A 19,096-nucleotide genomic window follows, 5' to 3' on the forward strand; every position below is an offset into this window, starting at 1 on the left:
TTTGAACAGGGTCATTTTCTGTCATATTATTTTCTCTCGTGGACTAAATGTAAACATCTTTTATGTGAAATATCTTACTCACTAAATAAAAAATAACATGCATTTTGTATGATCCGTCTTATTTTGGTAAAATAATTCACATTTTGCAGATTCTGCAAGGTGTATGTAAACTTTTGACTTCATGTATGTATTTACATATATTTTTTTAAAAGTTTTTATTTGTTTTTCATAAAATTTTATTTGTTTTTATTGTGCGTAATTGTACAGCTGCATAACAGCTATAAATTAATGAACACTTTAGCTGGAAAATTATGAAAAAGACATTGAAGCTGGCCCTAAACAACCCCTATTGTTGAGCCCTGCTGTGTGTACAGTATGTGTGATTGTATTTGCATACATAGCGTGGATGTATAGCACAACTGCATGCATTTGCATGTGTGTGTGGGTCTGTATAAGAATCTGCTGTTGTATTCTTTTGCAGAAGCTGGAAATGCACCAGAAGAGGTCACCTGCTTCTCCGACAGCAGCACGAGCGAGGGGCACTCCCTCAGGTCTTACCAGTCCGATTCCTGCGACGACAACGGTGAGATACATGCATCGCAAGAGCCAAACTCCTTAACATACCCTCCAAACAACCTCCAAAAACTTTCTCTGCTCAAAGAATATTCAAAAAGTTTAACTATGGAAAAGTTCAGTGAATGGTTTTTAAGGTGGACTTTTTTAGGGCATCTAATCCTATTATATTTTAATCATTACTTTATCAGTATATGCATTCATAAACATTTTACAATCCCATAAAAAATCATTAGGCCAAGACTGTAACTTTTGAATAAACCACAGAGCAATTAGATAACATACTGAATGAACCCTTTGCGTTGATGTTTTCTCTCTTCTTGTTATACAAGCCTGGTCTCTTTGCACTCATTAGCTCTTTGTATTTGTCAGTCTTTGATATACTTAAAGGGATAGTTCACCCAAAAATGAAAACTACCCTATGCTCTTCCAAGCTTTATAATGGCAGTGAATGGCTGTTGATATATAATAGTCCAATAAAGTGCATCCATTCATCATAAAAAGTGCTCCACATGGCTCTAGGGGGTTAATAAAGGTTTTCTAAAATGAATCGATGCATTTTTGTAAGAAAAATATCCATATATCCTAATATCCAAAATCCAGCGGATGAGGATTTGTAAAGAAAAATGTCGGAGGATTTGATATAAGCTAAGAAGAGAATGGTTTTCCTGGTTTTCCTTTTCTGTAAACACAACGTGGCTCTCATGATGAAGCATATTCTCACTGGAGCTTACGCTACGCCTACGTCCTACATCATCCCCTGGAACACCACTCTGTCGTTAACGTGCGTACAACAGTTAGCGGAAGCTTGAAATTATGGTTTATAAAGTTTTAAATATGGATATTGTTCTTAAACAAACACATCGATTCACTACAGAAGGCCTTTATTAACACCTCGGAGTCGTGTGGAGTTCTTATGATGGATGGATGCACTTTTTTGGGCTTCAAAATCTCAACACCCATTCACTGCCATTATAAAGCTCGGAAAAGCCAGGACATTTTTTAATATAACTCATTGTACTCGTCTGAAAGAGGAAAATCATATACACCTAGGATGTCTTGAGGGTGAGGAAATCATGGGGTAATTTTAATTTTTGGGTGAACTATCTCTCCGTGAAGTCAAGCTAGTACAAGACGAGCATTTGTAGTTAAAACGTATACATTTTTTTTGTATTTTTTCATTTTTCTAAAGAAAATGACTAATCGTTTCACTATATTAGACACTTATTCTTCGACTGGGATCATGTAGAGCCCTTTGAGGCTGCATTGAGGTTTACAATATGATAGCTTTCAGTGATGACTGACATTTAGCTCCAATTTGAGTCACTTCCTGCATTTATATACTGATTATAGTAAAGACCTGATTAAAAACACACACGCAACATTAGCACATTAACCTATACATAGACTCTCACGCACCCACCTGTAATATAATGACCTAATCTCAGGCAGAGGTAACTGATTATTCCGTTCACCTAATTAGGATGACTTGCGTTGTCTGATCTTTCCAAAAGGAAATCATGGGGATTAGTAATAACCTTACCATGCTTTAACAAAGTGACAGCCGGAATAGGTCAGAGCAGTAATTACATCCATCTGCCTTTGATATGCTCTCCAAACGCCATTTCTATCATGACTTAGTAGTGTAGTATCACTTCAGCTGTTCAGAATAGATGGCAGATGGACACATCTGAAGTCCATTTGCTTTTGTTTAGCAGATTTCGTGATGTTGACTACAAACAGGACGTAGCAATTTATGTAAATGCTTATGTAAGGTTTTCATTGAGTGTTTGATCTTTTATTCAGTTGTTGTCTGACATGTTACACTTGTTCATGCCCCAGCCTCCATAGTGACGGTGATACGACTGGTAAACAATGCTGTGGACACCATTGAAAATGAAGGTACGAGTCAATTTCCATATTACTGACCTAAATCAAACATGACTCGTTAAATACTCAACAAAGTTAAAATTAGAGTTGTGCGTGTCATAATGTACTGCTATCTATCTATCTATCTATCTATCTATCTATCTATCTATCTATCTATCTATCTATCTGTCTATCTACCTATCGTTCGTTTTGAATTATTTCATTTCAAAATGATTTAACAATTTATTTTTCTGCATTATTTTGTTTTTTCTTCCTTTCTTTTTTCTTTCTCTTTCTTTCTCTTTCTTTCTTTCTTTCTTTTTTCTTTCTTTTTTTTTTCTTTTTTTTTTCTTTGTCTACTGTTTTGAGTAATTTAATTTCAAAATGGTTGAAATTATTGATTTTTTCTACCATTTGTTTATTTATTTATTTATTTTTCTGCATTATCTATTTTTCTTTCTTTCTTTCTTTCTTTCTTTCTTTTTTTTCTTTGTTTACTGTTTTGAATGATTTCATTTCAAAATGATTTAAATTATTGATTTCTTTATTTCTTTCTTTATTTACTTATTTATTTTTCAGCATTTTTTCTTTCTTTCTTTCTTTTTGTCTTTCTGTCTTTCTTTTTCTTTGTTTACTGTTTTGAATGATTTCATTTCAAAATGATTTAAATTATTGATTTTTCTATAATTTATTTATTTTTCAGCATTTTCTCTTTCGTTTTCTTTCTTTCTTTCTTTCTTTCTTTCTTTCTTTCTTTCTTTGTTTACTGTTTTGAATGATTTTATTTCAAAATGATTTAAATTATTGATTTTTCTACCATTTATTTATTTATTTATTTTTCAGCATTATTTTTTTCTTTCTTTCTTTCTTTCTTTCTTTCTTTCTTTTTCTTTCTTTTTTTCTTTGTTTACTGTTTTGAATAATTTAATTTCAAAATGGTTTAAATTATTGATTTTTCTATCATTTGTTTATTTATTTATTTTTCTGCATTATCTATTTTTCTTTCATTCATTCATTCTTTCTTTCTTTTTCTTTTTCTTTGTTTACTGTTTTGAATTATTTCATTTCAAAATGATTTAAATTATTGATTTTTCTATAATTTATTTATTTATTTATTTATTTTTCAGCATTATTTTCTCTTTCTTTTTTTTCTTTCTTTCTTTCTTTCTTTCTTTCTTTCTTTCTTTTTTCTTTCTCTTTACGTAAACTGTTTTGAATGATTTCGTTTCAAAATTATTTAAATGATTAATTTTTCTATCATTTAATTTATTTATTTTTCTGCATTATCTTTCTTTCTTTCTTTCTTTCTTTCTTTCTTTCTTTCTTTCTTTCTTTCTCTCTTTGTTTACTGTTTTAAATGATTTCATTTAAAAATGGTTTAACAAATTATTTTAGATTTTTCTATCATTTATTTATTTCTCTTTTTTCTTTTTGCTTTCTCTTTGTTTACTGTTTTGAATGCTTTCATTTCAAATTATTTAAATGATTGATTTTTCTATCATTTATTTATTTATTTATTTTTCTGCATTATTATCTGTCTTTCTTTCTCTTTGTTTACTGTTTTAAATGATTTAGTTTCAAAATGATTTAACAAATTATTTGATTTTTCTATCATTTATCTATTTTTCTTTCTTTCTTTTTCTTTCTTTATTTCTTTATTTCATTCTTTCTCTTTATGTTTACTGTTTTGAATGATTTAATTTCAAAATAATTTAAATTATTGATTTTCCCCATCATTTATTTATTTATTTTTCTGCATTATCTTTCTTTCTTTTTTCTTTCTTTCTCTTTGTTTACCGTTTTGATTTCATTTCAAAATATTTAAATTTATTTTTTTCATCATTTACTTATTTATTTTTCTGCATTTCTGCATCTTTCTTTCTTTGTCTTTCTCTTTATAAATTATTTCAATTCAAAATGTTTTAACAAATTATTCTTGATTTTTCTATCATTTATTTTTCTGCTTTATCTATCTATTCTTTTTCTTTTTTCTTTCTTTCTTTCTTTCTTTCTTTCTCTCTTTGTTTACTGTTTTAAATGATTTCATTTAAAAATGGTTTAACAAATTATTTTAGATTTTTCTATCATTTATTTATTTCTCTTTTTTCTTTTTGCTTTCTCTTTGTTTACTGTTTTGAATGCTTTCATTTCAAATTATTTAAATGATTGATTTTTCTATCATTTATTTATTTATTTATTTTTCTGCATTATTATCTGTCTTTTTCTTTCTTTCTCTTTGTTTACTGTTTTAAATGATTTAGTTTCAAAATGATTTAACAAATTATTTGATTTTTCTATCATTTATCTATTTTTCTTTCTTTCTTTTTCTTTCTTTATTTCTTTATTTCATTCTTTCTCTTTATGTTTACTGTTTTGAATGATTTAATTTCAAAATAATTTAAATTATTGATTTTCCCCATCATTTATTTATTTATTTTTCTGCATTATCTTTCTTTCTTTTTTCTTTCTTTCTCTTTGTTTACTGTTTTGATTTCATTTCAAAATATTTAAATTGATTTTTTTCATCATTTACTTATTTATTTTTCTGCATTTCTGCATCTTTCTTTCTTTGTCTTTCTCTTTATAAATTATTTCAATTCAAAATGTTTTAACAAATTATTCTTGATTTTTCTATCATTTATTTTTCTGCTTTATCTATCTATTCTTTTTCTTTCTTTTTTCCTTCTTTCTTTCTCTTTATTAACAGTAACTAAATGTGTTATCAATTTGTTACTGTATTTATTAATTCTTGTTAAACTGATTATTGTTAGTTCATTTTAGCTGTTTATTAAATTATAGTAATAGATACAATTTAATGATGTATTATGAAATGTTAAAATTAACATTACCTAAGATTAATAAATGTTTTAGTTTTAGTTTTATTTCATTTTTAATTAAAAGATATTTAATAATAACTATAAATATAGAAACATTGTAGTCATCATTGCAAAATAAACCCAACAAGTCATCAGGACTTGAATGTGACGCGAAGCAGAACTTCCTGCTTATTAGATGGCTTCTAGGCAAATAAATAAATAAATGGATGTGAAATATTGATTTGAGGTGAAAGTATTTTATTGTGTGAGAAGAAAGCGAGGTACAGAGTGATACTAGAGACATCCAGCACTGCAAGGAAATCAGTTGCCTGGATACAACAGTCAATTACACCGTTTAGCATCATTATAGGAGAAAAACTGACCATAGAACGCTGCAACTGACAGAATGAAATACAGAGTCAAGTAGAGTGCTGTGTAGTAGCATTTTACAGTTTACTCGGTGTAAATGTTATGGGGATAAAAACCACGCTGCATGAAAAGGTAAAGGTGAAATCCCAGAGCACAGGAACTGAAGTGTCCATTCATGCAGGAGTTCAGTCCACACTGGACAAAGTAGGATTAGTTTGTTAATTAAACTGCACGACTCTGGACTCGAATAAAACCTGGGTTTAGATTCGCTCTTTAATCACACACGTAATCCAGTTTCCATTGAAAACCTGAACTGTGGATCTAGCTTTAGTTAGTGAAGAACAGCATCTCGGTACTCTGTGGCTCAGCTGCAGTGACCTGTTTTTGAGGCGCACCAGAACCAGTCTCTAATTAAACCTGCCCTAGACCAAAGCTGTTTCCAATCAGTGCGAAAACAAGCTGTTTGCTTGAAAGTCTCACACACTATGGTAATTTTTGCTGTCTGGGGATTTTTCGGCTCCACCTTCTTTCTCAGAGGTCTGGATGAAAGTGGACTGTTTTTGTTGGTTATGCTAAACAGCACAATATGATTTATCCAAGTAGGACATGTTCCTGGATCAACTACTTTTTTGGGTCTTGGACCAGCATTCTTAAACTTTAAAATGAGTAAACTTTCAGTTGTTGCCTTGAGAAAATATTTCTGTTATTACTCATTTACTCATAATGCTGTAAGTTTGATTTAAGTTATATTAAATATGTTTATGTCTATATATAATGTATAAATTTAATATTAAATGTAATTGTTGAATAATTAATTTTAAATGTTTAAATATATTTTAATATTAAATATTAGTTTATATTTAAAATAAAATTATTTTAATCAGAAATTATTTTTAATTAATTAATTATTTACTCTTATTAAATTGTATTACTCATTATTCTATGTATTAATATTACCTTTATTACTGTTTCTAAATAGCTTTGGTGTAACCTAATGTAATCAGGTTGTTTTAAGTTATTTCAAATAATATAGTCTGCATATGTATTTTAAATGTATACATTTAATACAATTTATATTTAACAAATATTGTTTTTTAAATCTTATTTTTTGAAAAAAAAAAAAAATATATATATATATATATATGTGTGTGTGTGTGTGTTTGTGTGTATGTATGTATATATATATATATATATATATATATATGTGTGTGTGTGTCTGTGTGTGTATATATATATCGTATATTTATATATTTATCAAATATAAATCAAAAATTTTAGTTTAATTCATTTACTCTTAATAAAATATGTACATTTTCAGTTACTTTTTATATTTCTGTTGTTAAATATTTCTATTATTACTATTTAAGGAAAAGAATATAATATCTAAGTAATATAAACTGTGTGTGTATTTTATATTTATAAGTTTAATACAATTTATTTTTTACAAATGTTATTATTAAAAAATCAATATAATTTTTAAATAGTTTTTAAAAATAATTAAATATTAATTTGTTTTTTGTTGCATTCAAATTTTAATTGAATCAATTTACTCTTATAACAATGTGTACATTTTCAGCTGCTGCAGTTACTGTATATTTCAATTGTTAAATATTTCTATTTTTACAATTTAAATAAAATAATATAATAATTAAATAATATAAACTGCATGTGTATTTCAAATGTTTCAATTTAGTACAATTTATTTTTTACAAATTATTTATTATTTTTAATTTACTGTCATAAAAATGTGTACATTTTCAGTTGGTACTGTATATTGTTCTTAAATATTTCTATTATTACTATTTAAAAAGAATCATATATAATAAATGATAATACTTAAAAAATATAACTTGTATGTTTATTTTAAATGTATACATTTAATAACATTTTTACCTTAAAAATATTCATTTAAAATATTTAAAATATGCTTTTGTTATTAATTAAATGTGAATTACTTATTATTATTTTTTAATTGAATTAAATTGTTTAATTTAATCAGTTACTTATAAACTTAACCCTTACATAGAAAATAAGGAGGAGAAGTTTGAGTAATCATAATGTTCAGTAGTTATGTACTGTTAAAATCTGAATTTGTTCATACAACATGTTGTTCCAGGACCGACAAGGATGTTGAGTAGGTCACATAAAACTAGTTAAACATAAGCAGTGATAAATTATGTGTTTTCCTCTTTCCCTAACAGTTGCAGGTCTGGGCGATGTGCGGCCTCACAGTAGCACCTGTGAGTCCACTTTATGTTTGGTTTATTGTTCCATTTTACTTTAATATCCATCCCTCTTTTTCACTTGGTCAGACATAATGATAAACCTTCACATGCATCCCGTATTAAAACATTCCATCTTTTAATATTTCATCAGGCATGAACAAGTTGATTGTTCTGACTGTTGTTTTTGATTTGGCTCTTTGTTGTTTATTTGTTTTCATCTCATAACTCATTAAAACGCTCCCCCTGAAACATTTTCCATTTTATGTCTCTACACAGCAAGCCCACACCTCCACTGTGAGGATGAGATATGCATGGAATTCGTCAAAGAGTATTTTATGAATTGTAAGAGCTCGAATTTTCATTTACTGTACTAAAGAGAGAGATCTGATAATAGCTCGTATCCAAATGATACCTTTTGTGTTCAAATATCAAGGTCCCATGACAGTTCATATATCAACTCAAGTGCTCAATTATTAATAATAGTTCTTATTATCAATGTTTTGGTTTGTTTTTTTGTGGAAAATGTGGTACACTTTTTCAAAAGAACAGCATTTATTTAAAATAATTAAAATGTTGTGTAACAGTAATGTCTTTGCTGTCACTTTTCATCAATTTATTGTGTCCTTGCTGAATAATTAATAATTAGATATTAACTTATTAAAAAAAAAACTCTTGCTTGCCCCAAACCTTTAAATGCTTGTGAGCTCACAAATTCCACAAATAATAATAATAATAATAATAATAATAATAATAATAATAATAATAATACACTTTAATTATAAAGTGCCTTTCTAGCACCCAACACACATACAGAACATTGTATTAATTAGGATTTCTAAATAACTTTGGCGTAACCTAAGGTAGTCAGGTTGATTTAAGTTATACAGTTTATATCTTATAAATTTATATTTTTTATATTATTTTAATAATAAATTTAAATATGAATTTAATTTAAATATTTAAAATAATATAGTTACATATATTTTAATATTAATTACTTAACGTTTTTAAAAATGCAAATTTACATTTTTAAAATTATTATTAATTTAAATAATTTACTCTTATTACCTTATTACTATTTATTTTATTTATTACTATTATATTCTTCGCTATTTCTAAATAATTTTGGCGTAACCTAATTTAGTCAGGTGGATTAAATTATATTAAATAATATAAACTATTATTATTTTTAATTTAATTGCTTATTACTTATTACTTATTACTGTTTATTCTATTTATTACTATTATATTAAAACTATTTACATTGTTAAATAATCAAATATTAGTTGGTTATTTTTAGTTGAATTACATTAGTTGAATATTAAATAATTCATATTTAATTAATATTTTAAATATTTAAAATGAATTAATTCATATTTAAATTTTATATATATATATATATTTGTAAGATATAACCTGACTATATTAGGTTATGCCAAAGTTATTTAGAAATAGAAATTACAATGTTCTGTATGTACGTTGCGTGATAGAAAGGCTTATTATTATTATTATTATTATTATTATTATTATTATTATTAATAATAATAATAATAATAATAATAATAATATTTTAGGAAACTGTGAGCTTTTAAGCATTTAAAGGTTTGGGGCAAGCAAGAGTTTTTAAAACATAAATGTCCTTACTGCCACTTTTAATCAATTTAATGTGTCCTTGCTGAATAATTAGTATTAATATATTATATAAAATATGAATATTCTTTGAATGCTTGAGCTCAGTCACCACAAAAAAATTTATAATAATAATAATAATAATGATAATAATAGTTTATTTATAAAACGCTTTTCTAGCACACAATGCACATATAGTACGATAAATATATAGTAACCAAACAATAAATAAAAAATAGCAACAACACAAGTACATGTCAAGCAGCAAAAACTGTTTTCACCAGTTTCAGCTGTTTTCAGTTTCAGCATATTAGAATAATTTCTGACGGATCAGGCGATGCTGAAGACTGGAGTAATGGCTGCTGAAAATGTGTAAAAATGTAGAAATATATCAAGTCATACATAAATCATTTACATGTGACGTATATAAATTTGCATGTAATGAATGCAGGCTAAGGCACTTTTTAATAATCTGCATGTATTTTCCAGCCTACCAATGGCAAGCGACAGAGTGGCTTGACACGTGTCTCCCGGGACTGGAATCCCCACCTCGAGACCAGACCCCTACACCACCTCCTCCACCACTTCCTGCTCCTCCACCTCCCCTGACCCCTACACGGCTAGGCAGCACCCCTACCCGTCTGGGCGGCAGCGTCCGGTTAGATGGAAGCACCCTATCGCTGCAGACTGGCTACCCGTTACGGCGATACCAGGGCCAGAGAGATTTCCACACGTCTCTAACACTGGACAACAGCAACTCGCCTGTGTATGAAGAATACCGTCACCTGGATCACTACGACAACGCCTCTACTGTGCACCCTCTGGGTTTTAGCGAGGGTCGATCCAGACCTGACTATCATCACTCCAGCCAGTACCTGCTGTCTCACCCTCCCCTACTGGCCTGGGAGGAGCGTCCACGTGTCTGGGAGGACACGCATCCTTTCGGCAGCCAGCAGGAGATCGACAGACTGGGCAGGATTTCACTTCGGGCACAACGCTTGCGTAGTCAGAGCCCAAAGACATCTGTGTCCGGCATGAGAGAGTATTATTGACTATTAACTGGACTAAAAGTCCTTAATTATGCTGGAGGCTTGTGCTCATGCAACTGAAGATTCGGCCTGAAGATCAGGGTTGCCAAGTTTTCACAACAAAACCCTGTCCAATCACATTTTGGAGGGGTTCCCCTGGTAAAATTTGCATTTCAGGGGCTAAATATCACGTTATTGGGGTCACTTCATCCTGCGGACATGAAAAACAACCTGCGGAAATAGTGTTAAAGTAGCCCAATTCTGTGGGAGAACTGTGGACTTGGCAACACTGCTGAAGATGTGTGCTGATCTGTCGGGAATGGAAACGTCTGGACTCTAGCAGACTCAGTTATACTGTACACTAGTGACTATTCTTCATGTACTTCATTAAAGGGATAGTTCACCCAAAAATGAGAATTGTCATCATTTACCCTCATGTCATTCCGAATTATATTATATTATATTATATTCTTACTGCAGAACACAAAAGAAGATATTTAGAGTATTTTGAAATGTTTTTCCTCCATACAATGAGTGAATGAAGTCCAGAACAATTGGATTTGAGGTCCAAAATGCAATGGATCCCATTGATTTTTAGAAGAATGACTATTTAGACATTCTTCAAAATACAGTTTACATACACCTTGCATAATCTGCAAAATGGTAGTAATTTTAGAGGGATCATACAAAATACATGTTGTTTCTTTATTTACTACTGACCTGAATAAGATAGAATTCACATAATAGACACTTCCATATAGTTGACAAGAGAAAATAGTACTTGAATTTAAAGTTTACATGCACTTGATTCTTAATACTGTGTTGTTACCTGAATGATCCACAGCTGTTTTTTTTTTTTTTTTTTTTTTTTTTTTTTTTAAGTAATAGTTGTCCCTTGTTTGTCCTGAAAAGTTAAACTGCCCGCTGTTCCTCAGAAAAATCCTTCAGGTCTCATGGATTCTTTTTTTTTTTTTTTTTTTTTGTGTATGTGAACCCTCTCCAACAATGTATGATTTTAAAATCCATCTTTTCACACTGAGGACAACTGAGGGACAATAGTTGCTACTATTACAGAAGTTTCAAGTGTTCACTGATGCTTCGAAAGGAAAACCGATGCATTAAGAGCTTGGCCTTAATGCTATGCTAATTTTTTTTTTCTTTTTTTTTATTTAGTACTGTCCTTCAGAAGCTACGGAAGATATGTACATGTTTCCCAGAAGACAAAATAAGTTACATTTACCCTGATCTTTAAATTCAAAAAGTTTACACCCCCCAGACTCTTAATGCATGTTTCAAACTTCGGTTATAGCTGCATATGAGTCCCTCAGTTGTCTCCGTGAAAAGATGGATCTCAAAATCAAGGGTTTAAATACACAAAAAGCTGAAAAACCAAAGAATTTGTGGGACCTGAAGGATTTTTCTGAAGAACAGCGTGCAGTTTGACTGTTCACGACAAACAAGGGACTCATGATGAACAACTATCACTAAACAAAACAACACAGCTGTGGATCATTCAGGTAACAACACAGTATTAAGAATCAAGCATATGAAAACTTTTGAACAGGGTCATTTTTTATAAATTCAACTATTATTTTCTCTTCTGGACTATATGTAAACATCTTTTATGTGAAATATCTTATTCAGGTCAGTACTAAATAAAAAATAACATGCATTTTGTATGATCCGTCTCATTTTGATAAAATAATTAACATTTTGCAGATTCTGCAAGGTGTGTGTAAACTTTTGACCTCAACTGTAACTTCTTTTGTGTTTCACTGAAGGAAGTCATACAGGTTTGAAATGATGTGAAGGTGAATAAGGTTTCATTTTTGGTCTAACCATCCCTTTAACTAAATGTTTGTGAGAGGACATTATTAACTCATACTTTTCCATTAGTGAATCTAAAAAACATAGTGGGTTTGTATAAGTATGCTACTGTGTTTATTGAGAAACCACATATTTTATTGATGGAATCCATATACAGCAGTGGTTCTCCACCAGCAAACTTACAAGGGGGCCTCAAGATGACTTAAAGTGATTTAAAATCATGATATTCCTGGTTTTATTGACTCCCTCAACATTTTTTTTTATTGAAAAACCATGATTTCTACAGTCTTGGAAAACATGGATATGCGAGGGAATTGTAAAAGTGATTTCTAGACATAATGAACTTGTGGAAATGCTTAAAATTCCATAAATATGTATTTCTAACAGGTAGAAGTTTAAGAAATAGTTCACCCAAAAATGGAAATTCTGTCATTAATTACTCACCCTCATGTCGTTCCAAACCCACAAGAACACATGAAATTGTTAAAGAGTTTTTTTTGGTTTTCTTAGCGCACAAAACTTGTAGCTTCAGAAAATTATGGTTGAACCACCGATGTCACTCGGACTGTTTTAACAATGTCCTTACTACCTTTCTGGGCCTTGAACGTGTCAGTTGCATTGCTGTCTATGCAGGGTCAGGAAGTTCTCAGATTTCATCAAAAATACCTTAATTTGTGTTCTGAAGATGAAGGTCTTACAGGTTTGAAACAATATGAAGGTGAGTAATTAATGACAGAATTTTAATTTTCGGATGAACTATCCCTTGTTCCCTTGTTTAATGGATAAGAATTTTAGTAAAGTATGAACAACTGGAGAAGCCTTGGAGCTTCTGAATACTGCAGTGGACTGTGGGTGGCCATGCAATCAAACAAAGTTGAGAACTGCTGATATACAGGATATTTATGACTGAATAGGACCAAGTTTTCCACGTATGTCCTTGGACAGCCAGTGTTTTGCTGTGAAAACAGTCTGAAGGAGAGAAGAAACCTGTTTTATGGACTGCATAGAAGCTGTGGAGAAAAACAAATCCATGTAATTACATTTTGGTAGAAGCTTCAAGGTTTGTAAGCCTCTAATGTATGCATACTCAAAACGTTTCCAGGAATGAAAGCACACAGGTGCGTTTTACATAAATGAAGAGCTGTTTATGTAGAGCTGTTTGTATACATGACAAGTGCATATTAATCTCTCATCGCACATCTGGCGTTTTTATAGTGTTTTGCTGTTTATGCTGCTGTTTTTGTGATTTTTATTTAGTTTAGGAGCAACTTCAACACTCAAATCACCACAAAACAGTCATGCCTAGTATGTTTAACATCTGTGCAAACTGATTAATGTTATAGACTTACTGTATGTTGAAGCTTTTAAGATTTTGCACAAGAAAAAGTTCGCTTTGGATTTTTATTATTATTTTTTTTTTTAATCAGAGTTACCTGGCTACAAATGGGAATGTATGTTCTTTTTTTTTTTTTTTTTTTTTTTTTTTTTTTTAACTTTTGTCTCATTGCATCTCTGTTTTGCTTCATTCCCAGTAGCATTTGCCCATATAATATATACAGTATAAAAATCAGACTGAAAATCTAAAGGTACAGGATTTTTCAGGACAGGACTTTCTTGGATCGTGACATAAAAATAGTTTTCTTTGTCCTTGAAAATATTTTAGATATTTTTAATACCTCATATTGGTGATCATGCATAGACTTATGGAATTATATATTTATTAAAGCAATAAATCAGATTATTTTATTGGTTTTCATGATGACCCTGTGGGTCAGAGGTTCTGATGGTCTATGTTGTGCTCATACGTGTGAATACTGTCTATTTAATATGTGGAAATCACCTTGTATGTATAAATAAAATGCATTGTCCAGTGTAAAATAAATAATTACTGAGTATATAAAGTATATAAAAATGAAATCATGGCTGTAAGATTAAGTCATATTTATGTAATTCCTCTAAGAGAAAAGCTTGTCTTCTCTTTATGAAAATTCGTGATTTTACAATTGATGAAAATTTCTACTCCTATTAAAATCCTCCTGATTGACACTTAATTGAACAGTTAGACTTTAGTTATCATGCATAATGAACTAAACAAATTCAGCACAAGCCAATCTTCCCTGTGCACGACAGAAAGGCGCATGAGTATAGTTGAAGATAACAGCATAATACACAATGTTCCAGTTTTTTATACAGTAGTTACATCATTGTTTGTGTTCCATCTTTTGTGGAAGAAGTGCACAAAAGGCCACTCATGCTGAACGCAAACAATTTAAGACATTGTAGAATTTCCAAACGCATTATTTGTGCATTTAAAGAGACAACCGTACAGGAGACGACAACAATCCGATTGCACGATCCAAAGCTTGTTTATGGGCAAGATTCCAGGAATCCAGCTTATATGATCGAAACATAATGATGCTTTCATTTCTGGGTCTTTTTGCTTTTTTGTTCGTGGGCTTCTCCAAGAAAACATTGGTTTCATCAGAGATGAGGTTTTGTAAACACCCTGTGTTTCTGTGCTTTTGCTCTAGGAGTATCAGTAATCATGACCATTTTTCTTTTCAAGTTTGAAAGCATGTGGTTCAAATACAAACACTTCACGACAGTACATTTCTAGGCCGTGAACATGGTAGTTGCTGTCCATACAGGGTCAGAAAACTCTTGGATTTCATCCAAAATATCTTAATTTGCATTCTGAAGATGAACGAAGGTCTTATGGGTTTGGAACGACTTAAGCAGTGTTGGGCATGTTACTTTAAAAAAATAATTTGTTATAGTTAGTTTTCACAAATAGTAACTGAGTTAGTAACTGAGTTACATCATTATAAAAGTAACTAATTACGAGGGAAAGTAAGTACTGTGTTACTTTAAAAAAAAAAATTCAAATGTGTCAAATAACTTGGTTGTCCCCAATATTCAATGTTAACTGAATGAAATGGACACTAAATCAAATAAATTATTATACGTACACAAATCTACAATATTTTAATGTTGCTGTGGGACAATGCGAGAGACATCTGTCAAATTCAATAAATTATTGCAAATATTATCAACCTTCTACTAATCAGACTAATATTAAATATCTGAGATATATATATATATATATATACATATATATATAAAGCTTAATGGCCCAGTTTTTTTTATTATTTTAAAATATCTGAAAGTACACTTAGCTTCAGTCAGTCAAGAATATTGTTATAGATATGTTTGTCATTTAGTGTTTCTATAAAAAGGGGGGGAATAAAAATAATACTGATAAGATAACAACACTACTACAAATTCTACTAGTACTAGGATTAATGAGCTGCTGGGTTCATAAATATGAATCACGTTGTCTGCGTTTGCTCGAACTTCTTTGCTGAAATCAAAACAGGGACGATAACAGGTGAGCACCAGCCAATGAGATTGCCAGTTGCGCATTAGTTCCGCCTACCGGAGAAACCGGAAGTTCTTAAAAATTAACGAATTCCAAAGGCACTCTGTTATTTTGACAGGAAAATACAGCAAAGAAAATCGTTTAGACGTAGCATATCAATTCTGCATGGTATATAAGACTATCCCACTCTGTATCTTTCTTTGCAAGTGTGTGAGACAAAGTGAAAGCAAGTTGTGAGTTTACGGTTCATCAAATGCATGTATGCTGCGCATCCATTCAGATGAACTGAAAAATAAAATTGTAATAATTTATTATAATAAATTATGGTAACGCCACATTTACACGGTAATGCCGTTGTAACGGGGGAAACAGTTTGATTACTCATTACTGAAAAAAATAATGCCATTAGTAATGCCGTTTATTTATAACGCCGTTATTCCCATCACTTGACTTGAGCATGAGTAATTAATGATTTTTTTTTTTTTTTGGTGAACTATCCCTTTAATCACATTGTATAAAATAATATCGCCACCTCATAAAATTGTAAGGTTTTATCATGAGACTGAATTGGATACTTTTGTTTAATCAAATAGTTATTGGATATTGTTCACAATAACATCACAAAATTGCTTTATTAAAATGTTAAATGCTTCATTTCCACCTCACAATAGGCTTTCACTACTTTCCTTAGTCTCTTGTGAGTGAAGCAATTTCATTGCTTTCCAAAATTATGCCAATCACATTCCAGCACTGAAGACTTATGGGTAATTAAGCCTAAGAACAAAAGAAGCGGATCTTCAAGGTCAAACCGCCACAATCTCACATCTGAGATGACGTCCTCTGAATCAAACATGCAACACAAGGAGGAAATGAAACTAATTAATACTGGTGTTTACATCTTTAAGTACACCACTAGAGAATCCTTACTTCTTCCTTTGACTTTTAAAACAAGTGAGAGCAAGCCGCTGGACTGACAGAATGACGGCTGGTTATATAAGGAGTGGGGGAGAGATGTTGGATTATCGCTCCCCTGTTTCTGCTCGGAGACATGAGAGAGTTAGGGGTGATTATACCCACACAGTCTACTGAATAATACCCAGATTAGACACACTAACCAGGCCTCATCTCCACGCAAAACATCTGCCTTTGCTTCCAGACAGACACACACACATTCACGCTCTGGCACCATGGATGTTAAACACACACCGCTTTGGAACAGATGCTGCTCAAATACGTCACAAGCTTATAACACCACGCGCCAGAAACGGACGTACCGACAACAGAGGCATGTTTACAGAACGCGCTCGCTTGTGCCAAATTCTCTTTTTGTCATTTGCTGACGCGTGTAAAAAAAATTCTTCTTAAACTGTTTAAATGGGGAAATTGTGAGTTTTATGAGCGGATAATTGGGAAAAGTTGTCCTACATTTCAGAAGACCACAAAAAATCTTCTGGAAACTTAAGACAAAGTCAGTGTAAATATGCTTATATTTGTAGGCAATTTACTTGTTTAGAGATTGATTGTTAGAGCAGGCTGAGCAGAAACGAAAGGTTTCTTATATATCTGGCTGTATTACAATGATTTCCTACTTCGGAATATAAACATTGGGTATGTGGACAAAATTAAATATAGCATTTTATATGTAATAGAACTCAGCTAATATAAATAAAATGACTTGTATATAGTTTTGTTTGTATGCACAGCTGGCTAATGAGAGGTCTGTAAAAAAGTGTTTATTGTGTTTGACCTGGTTTTGAGGGTGGCACGTTTGACATTGCTCGAAGCTCTTGCATCTTTCCAAGCGGCATATGTTTACTGAGAGTGACAAAATATTGTGGGAAAGTACCAATATAGAGATGGTTTGGCCGTGTTTTATGCAAACAACTAATCTCGGCTTATTTAGAGTACTCTGAATTAGGGCTTTCAAACGATTCATCGTGATTAATCGCATACAAAATAAAAGTTTGAGTTTGCCTAAATTATGCGTGTCTACTGTGTGTAATAATTATGTATATATAAATACAAACACATTCATGTATATATTTAAGAAATATTTACAAGTAAATGTATTTATTTACATTTTTTATATAATTTATATTATATATATATATAAATAAAAATACTTTGTACATAAATAACATATTTCTTTTTAATATATACATTAATTTGTGTGTATTTTATATATACATAATAATTACACAGTACACACATATATTAGGCAAACTCAAATTTTTATTTTGTATGCGATTAATCGTGATTAATCGTTTGACAGCCCTGCTCTGAATTCATTACGAGATGATAAATCCAATAAACCTGTTGCTACTGTATTTTTTACACTAAAATTCTAAGGTAATATTTTATGCCATTTAAATTTTTTTTATGAATATCACTGCGTTTGTGATTCTGCCATAGTGGATGATTGTGGGTCACAGGTATTCACAGCCGTGCTGATAGCCTAGAACAACCCTGCACTAAAAATGTATGCTATATTTTAACGACACTATTGTTACTATTTTTACTTCACCAACAATGGTAGTTCCAAAAGAAGCCATAGAAGAATCAACAATGTTTTGTCTCATAGAGTCTGTGCTTATAAATGAACTGGTTGAATTAAAGATTCAGTGACTTGCTCGTTGTGAACAGTCTATTATATGTCAAATACTGTAGCAAATTTACCAGATGTCTCAAGAGTAAACAACCATAAACTGATCTGTCATGCTGTGCTAGTTTGTAAGATTAAGATTAAGCTACATTATAAGCACTCAGGCTGAGAAACAGCAATCTTTTTTCGCTAATAACTCAGTGTTACATAATATATTTGTTTCAAATTATCATCAGATTATGAATAATTCCACAGACAAAGAATAAGTATGCCTTGTATAAATAAAGAGTTTACTGGATTAAGGCATGCTTGAGGCTAGTTTGGATTTTGTTGTTCCGTTATTCTTTGTTGAACCTGTCTGATAGGCTTCTAGCTTGGAGCAATGTTCCAGCTTGTAAATAACTTCAGCTATCCAAATGACTCCATGGTGTCCTTAAAACAGATACATGGCAATTACCTAATCCAGGCATAATCATATTTGCATTAGACTAGTTTTATGCTTGTATTATTTCTGACTAGCACAGAGCTTGCAGTCAGTGTTACACACAAATTGGCAATACGTGTCCAGTAAAGCACAGTCCTGTTCTATGACAGAATGTACGCATTGTTTGTTCACGTAAAAATTATCTTTTCTGAACAGCACTTTTGACAAAATGCCTGGAGATTGTGCAGCAGAAATGAATAGCAGCCCATTACCTTTCACAAAGCAGTTGTCCTGACTTGCTCTTCACAGCTGGGTTTGGGTTCCAAATTCAAATAGGAAAAAATAACTGCACTGC

The 19,096-nt window shown here is 30.9% G+C and overlaps 1 protein-coding gene across 1 annotated transcript in view; it reads left to right on the top strand.

Annotated features, from left to right (window-relative positions):
* Positions 1-11,267, top strand: part of LOC127172413 (protocadherin Fat 3) — a 78,478-nt gene extending 67,211 nt beyond the window's left edge. The window contains exons 27-31 of the mRNA XM_051121674.1: positions 482-583; positions 2,416-2,475; positions 7,829-7,867; positions 8,129-8,194; positions 9,971-11,267. Of these exons, the coding sequence (XP_050977631.1) occupies positions 482-583; positions 2,416-2,475; positions 7,829-7,867; positions 8,129-8,194; positions 9,971-10,533 (830 nt within the window). The 3' untranslated portion in view covers positions 10,534-11,267. The remainder of the gene's footprint in view (positions 1-481; positions 584-2,415; positions 2,476-7,828; positions 7,868-8,128; positions 8,195-9,970) is intronic.
* Positions 11,268-19,096: the final 7,829 nt, after the last annotated feature.

This window comes from Labeo rohita, chromosome 10, assembly GCF_022985175.1.
Source record: "Labeo rohita strain BAU-BD-2019 chromosome 10, IGBB_LRoh.1.0, whole genome shotgun sequence".
NCBI lineage: Eukaryota > Metazoa > Chordata > Actinopteri > Cypriniformes > Cyprinidae > Labeo > Labeo rohita.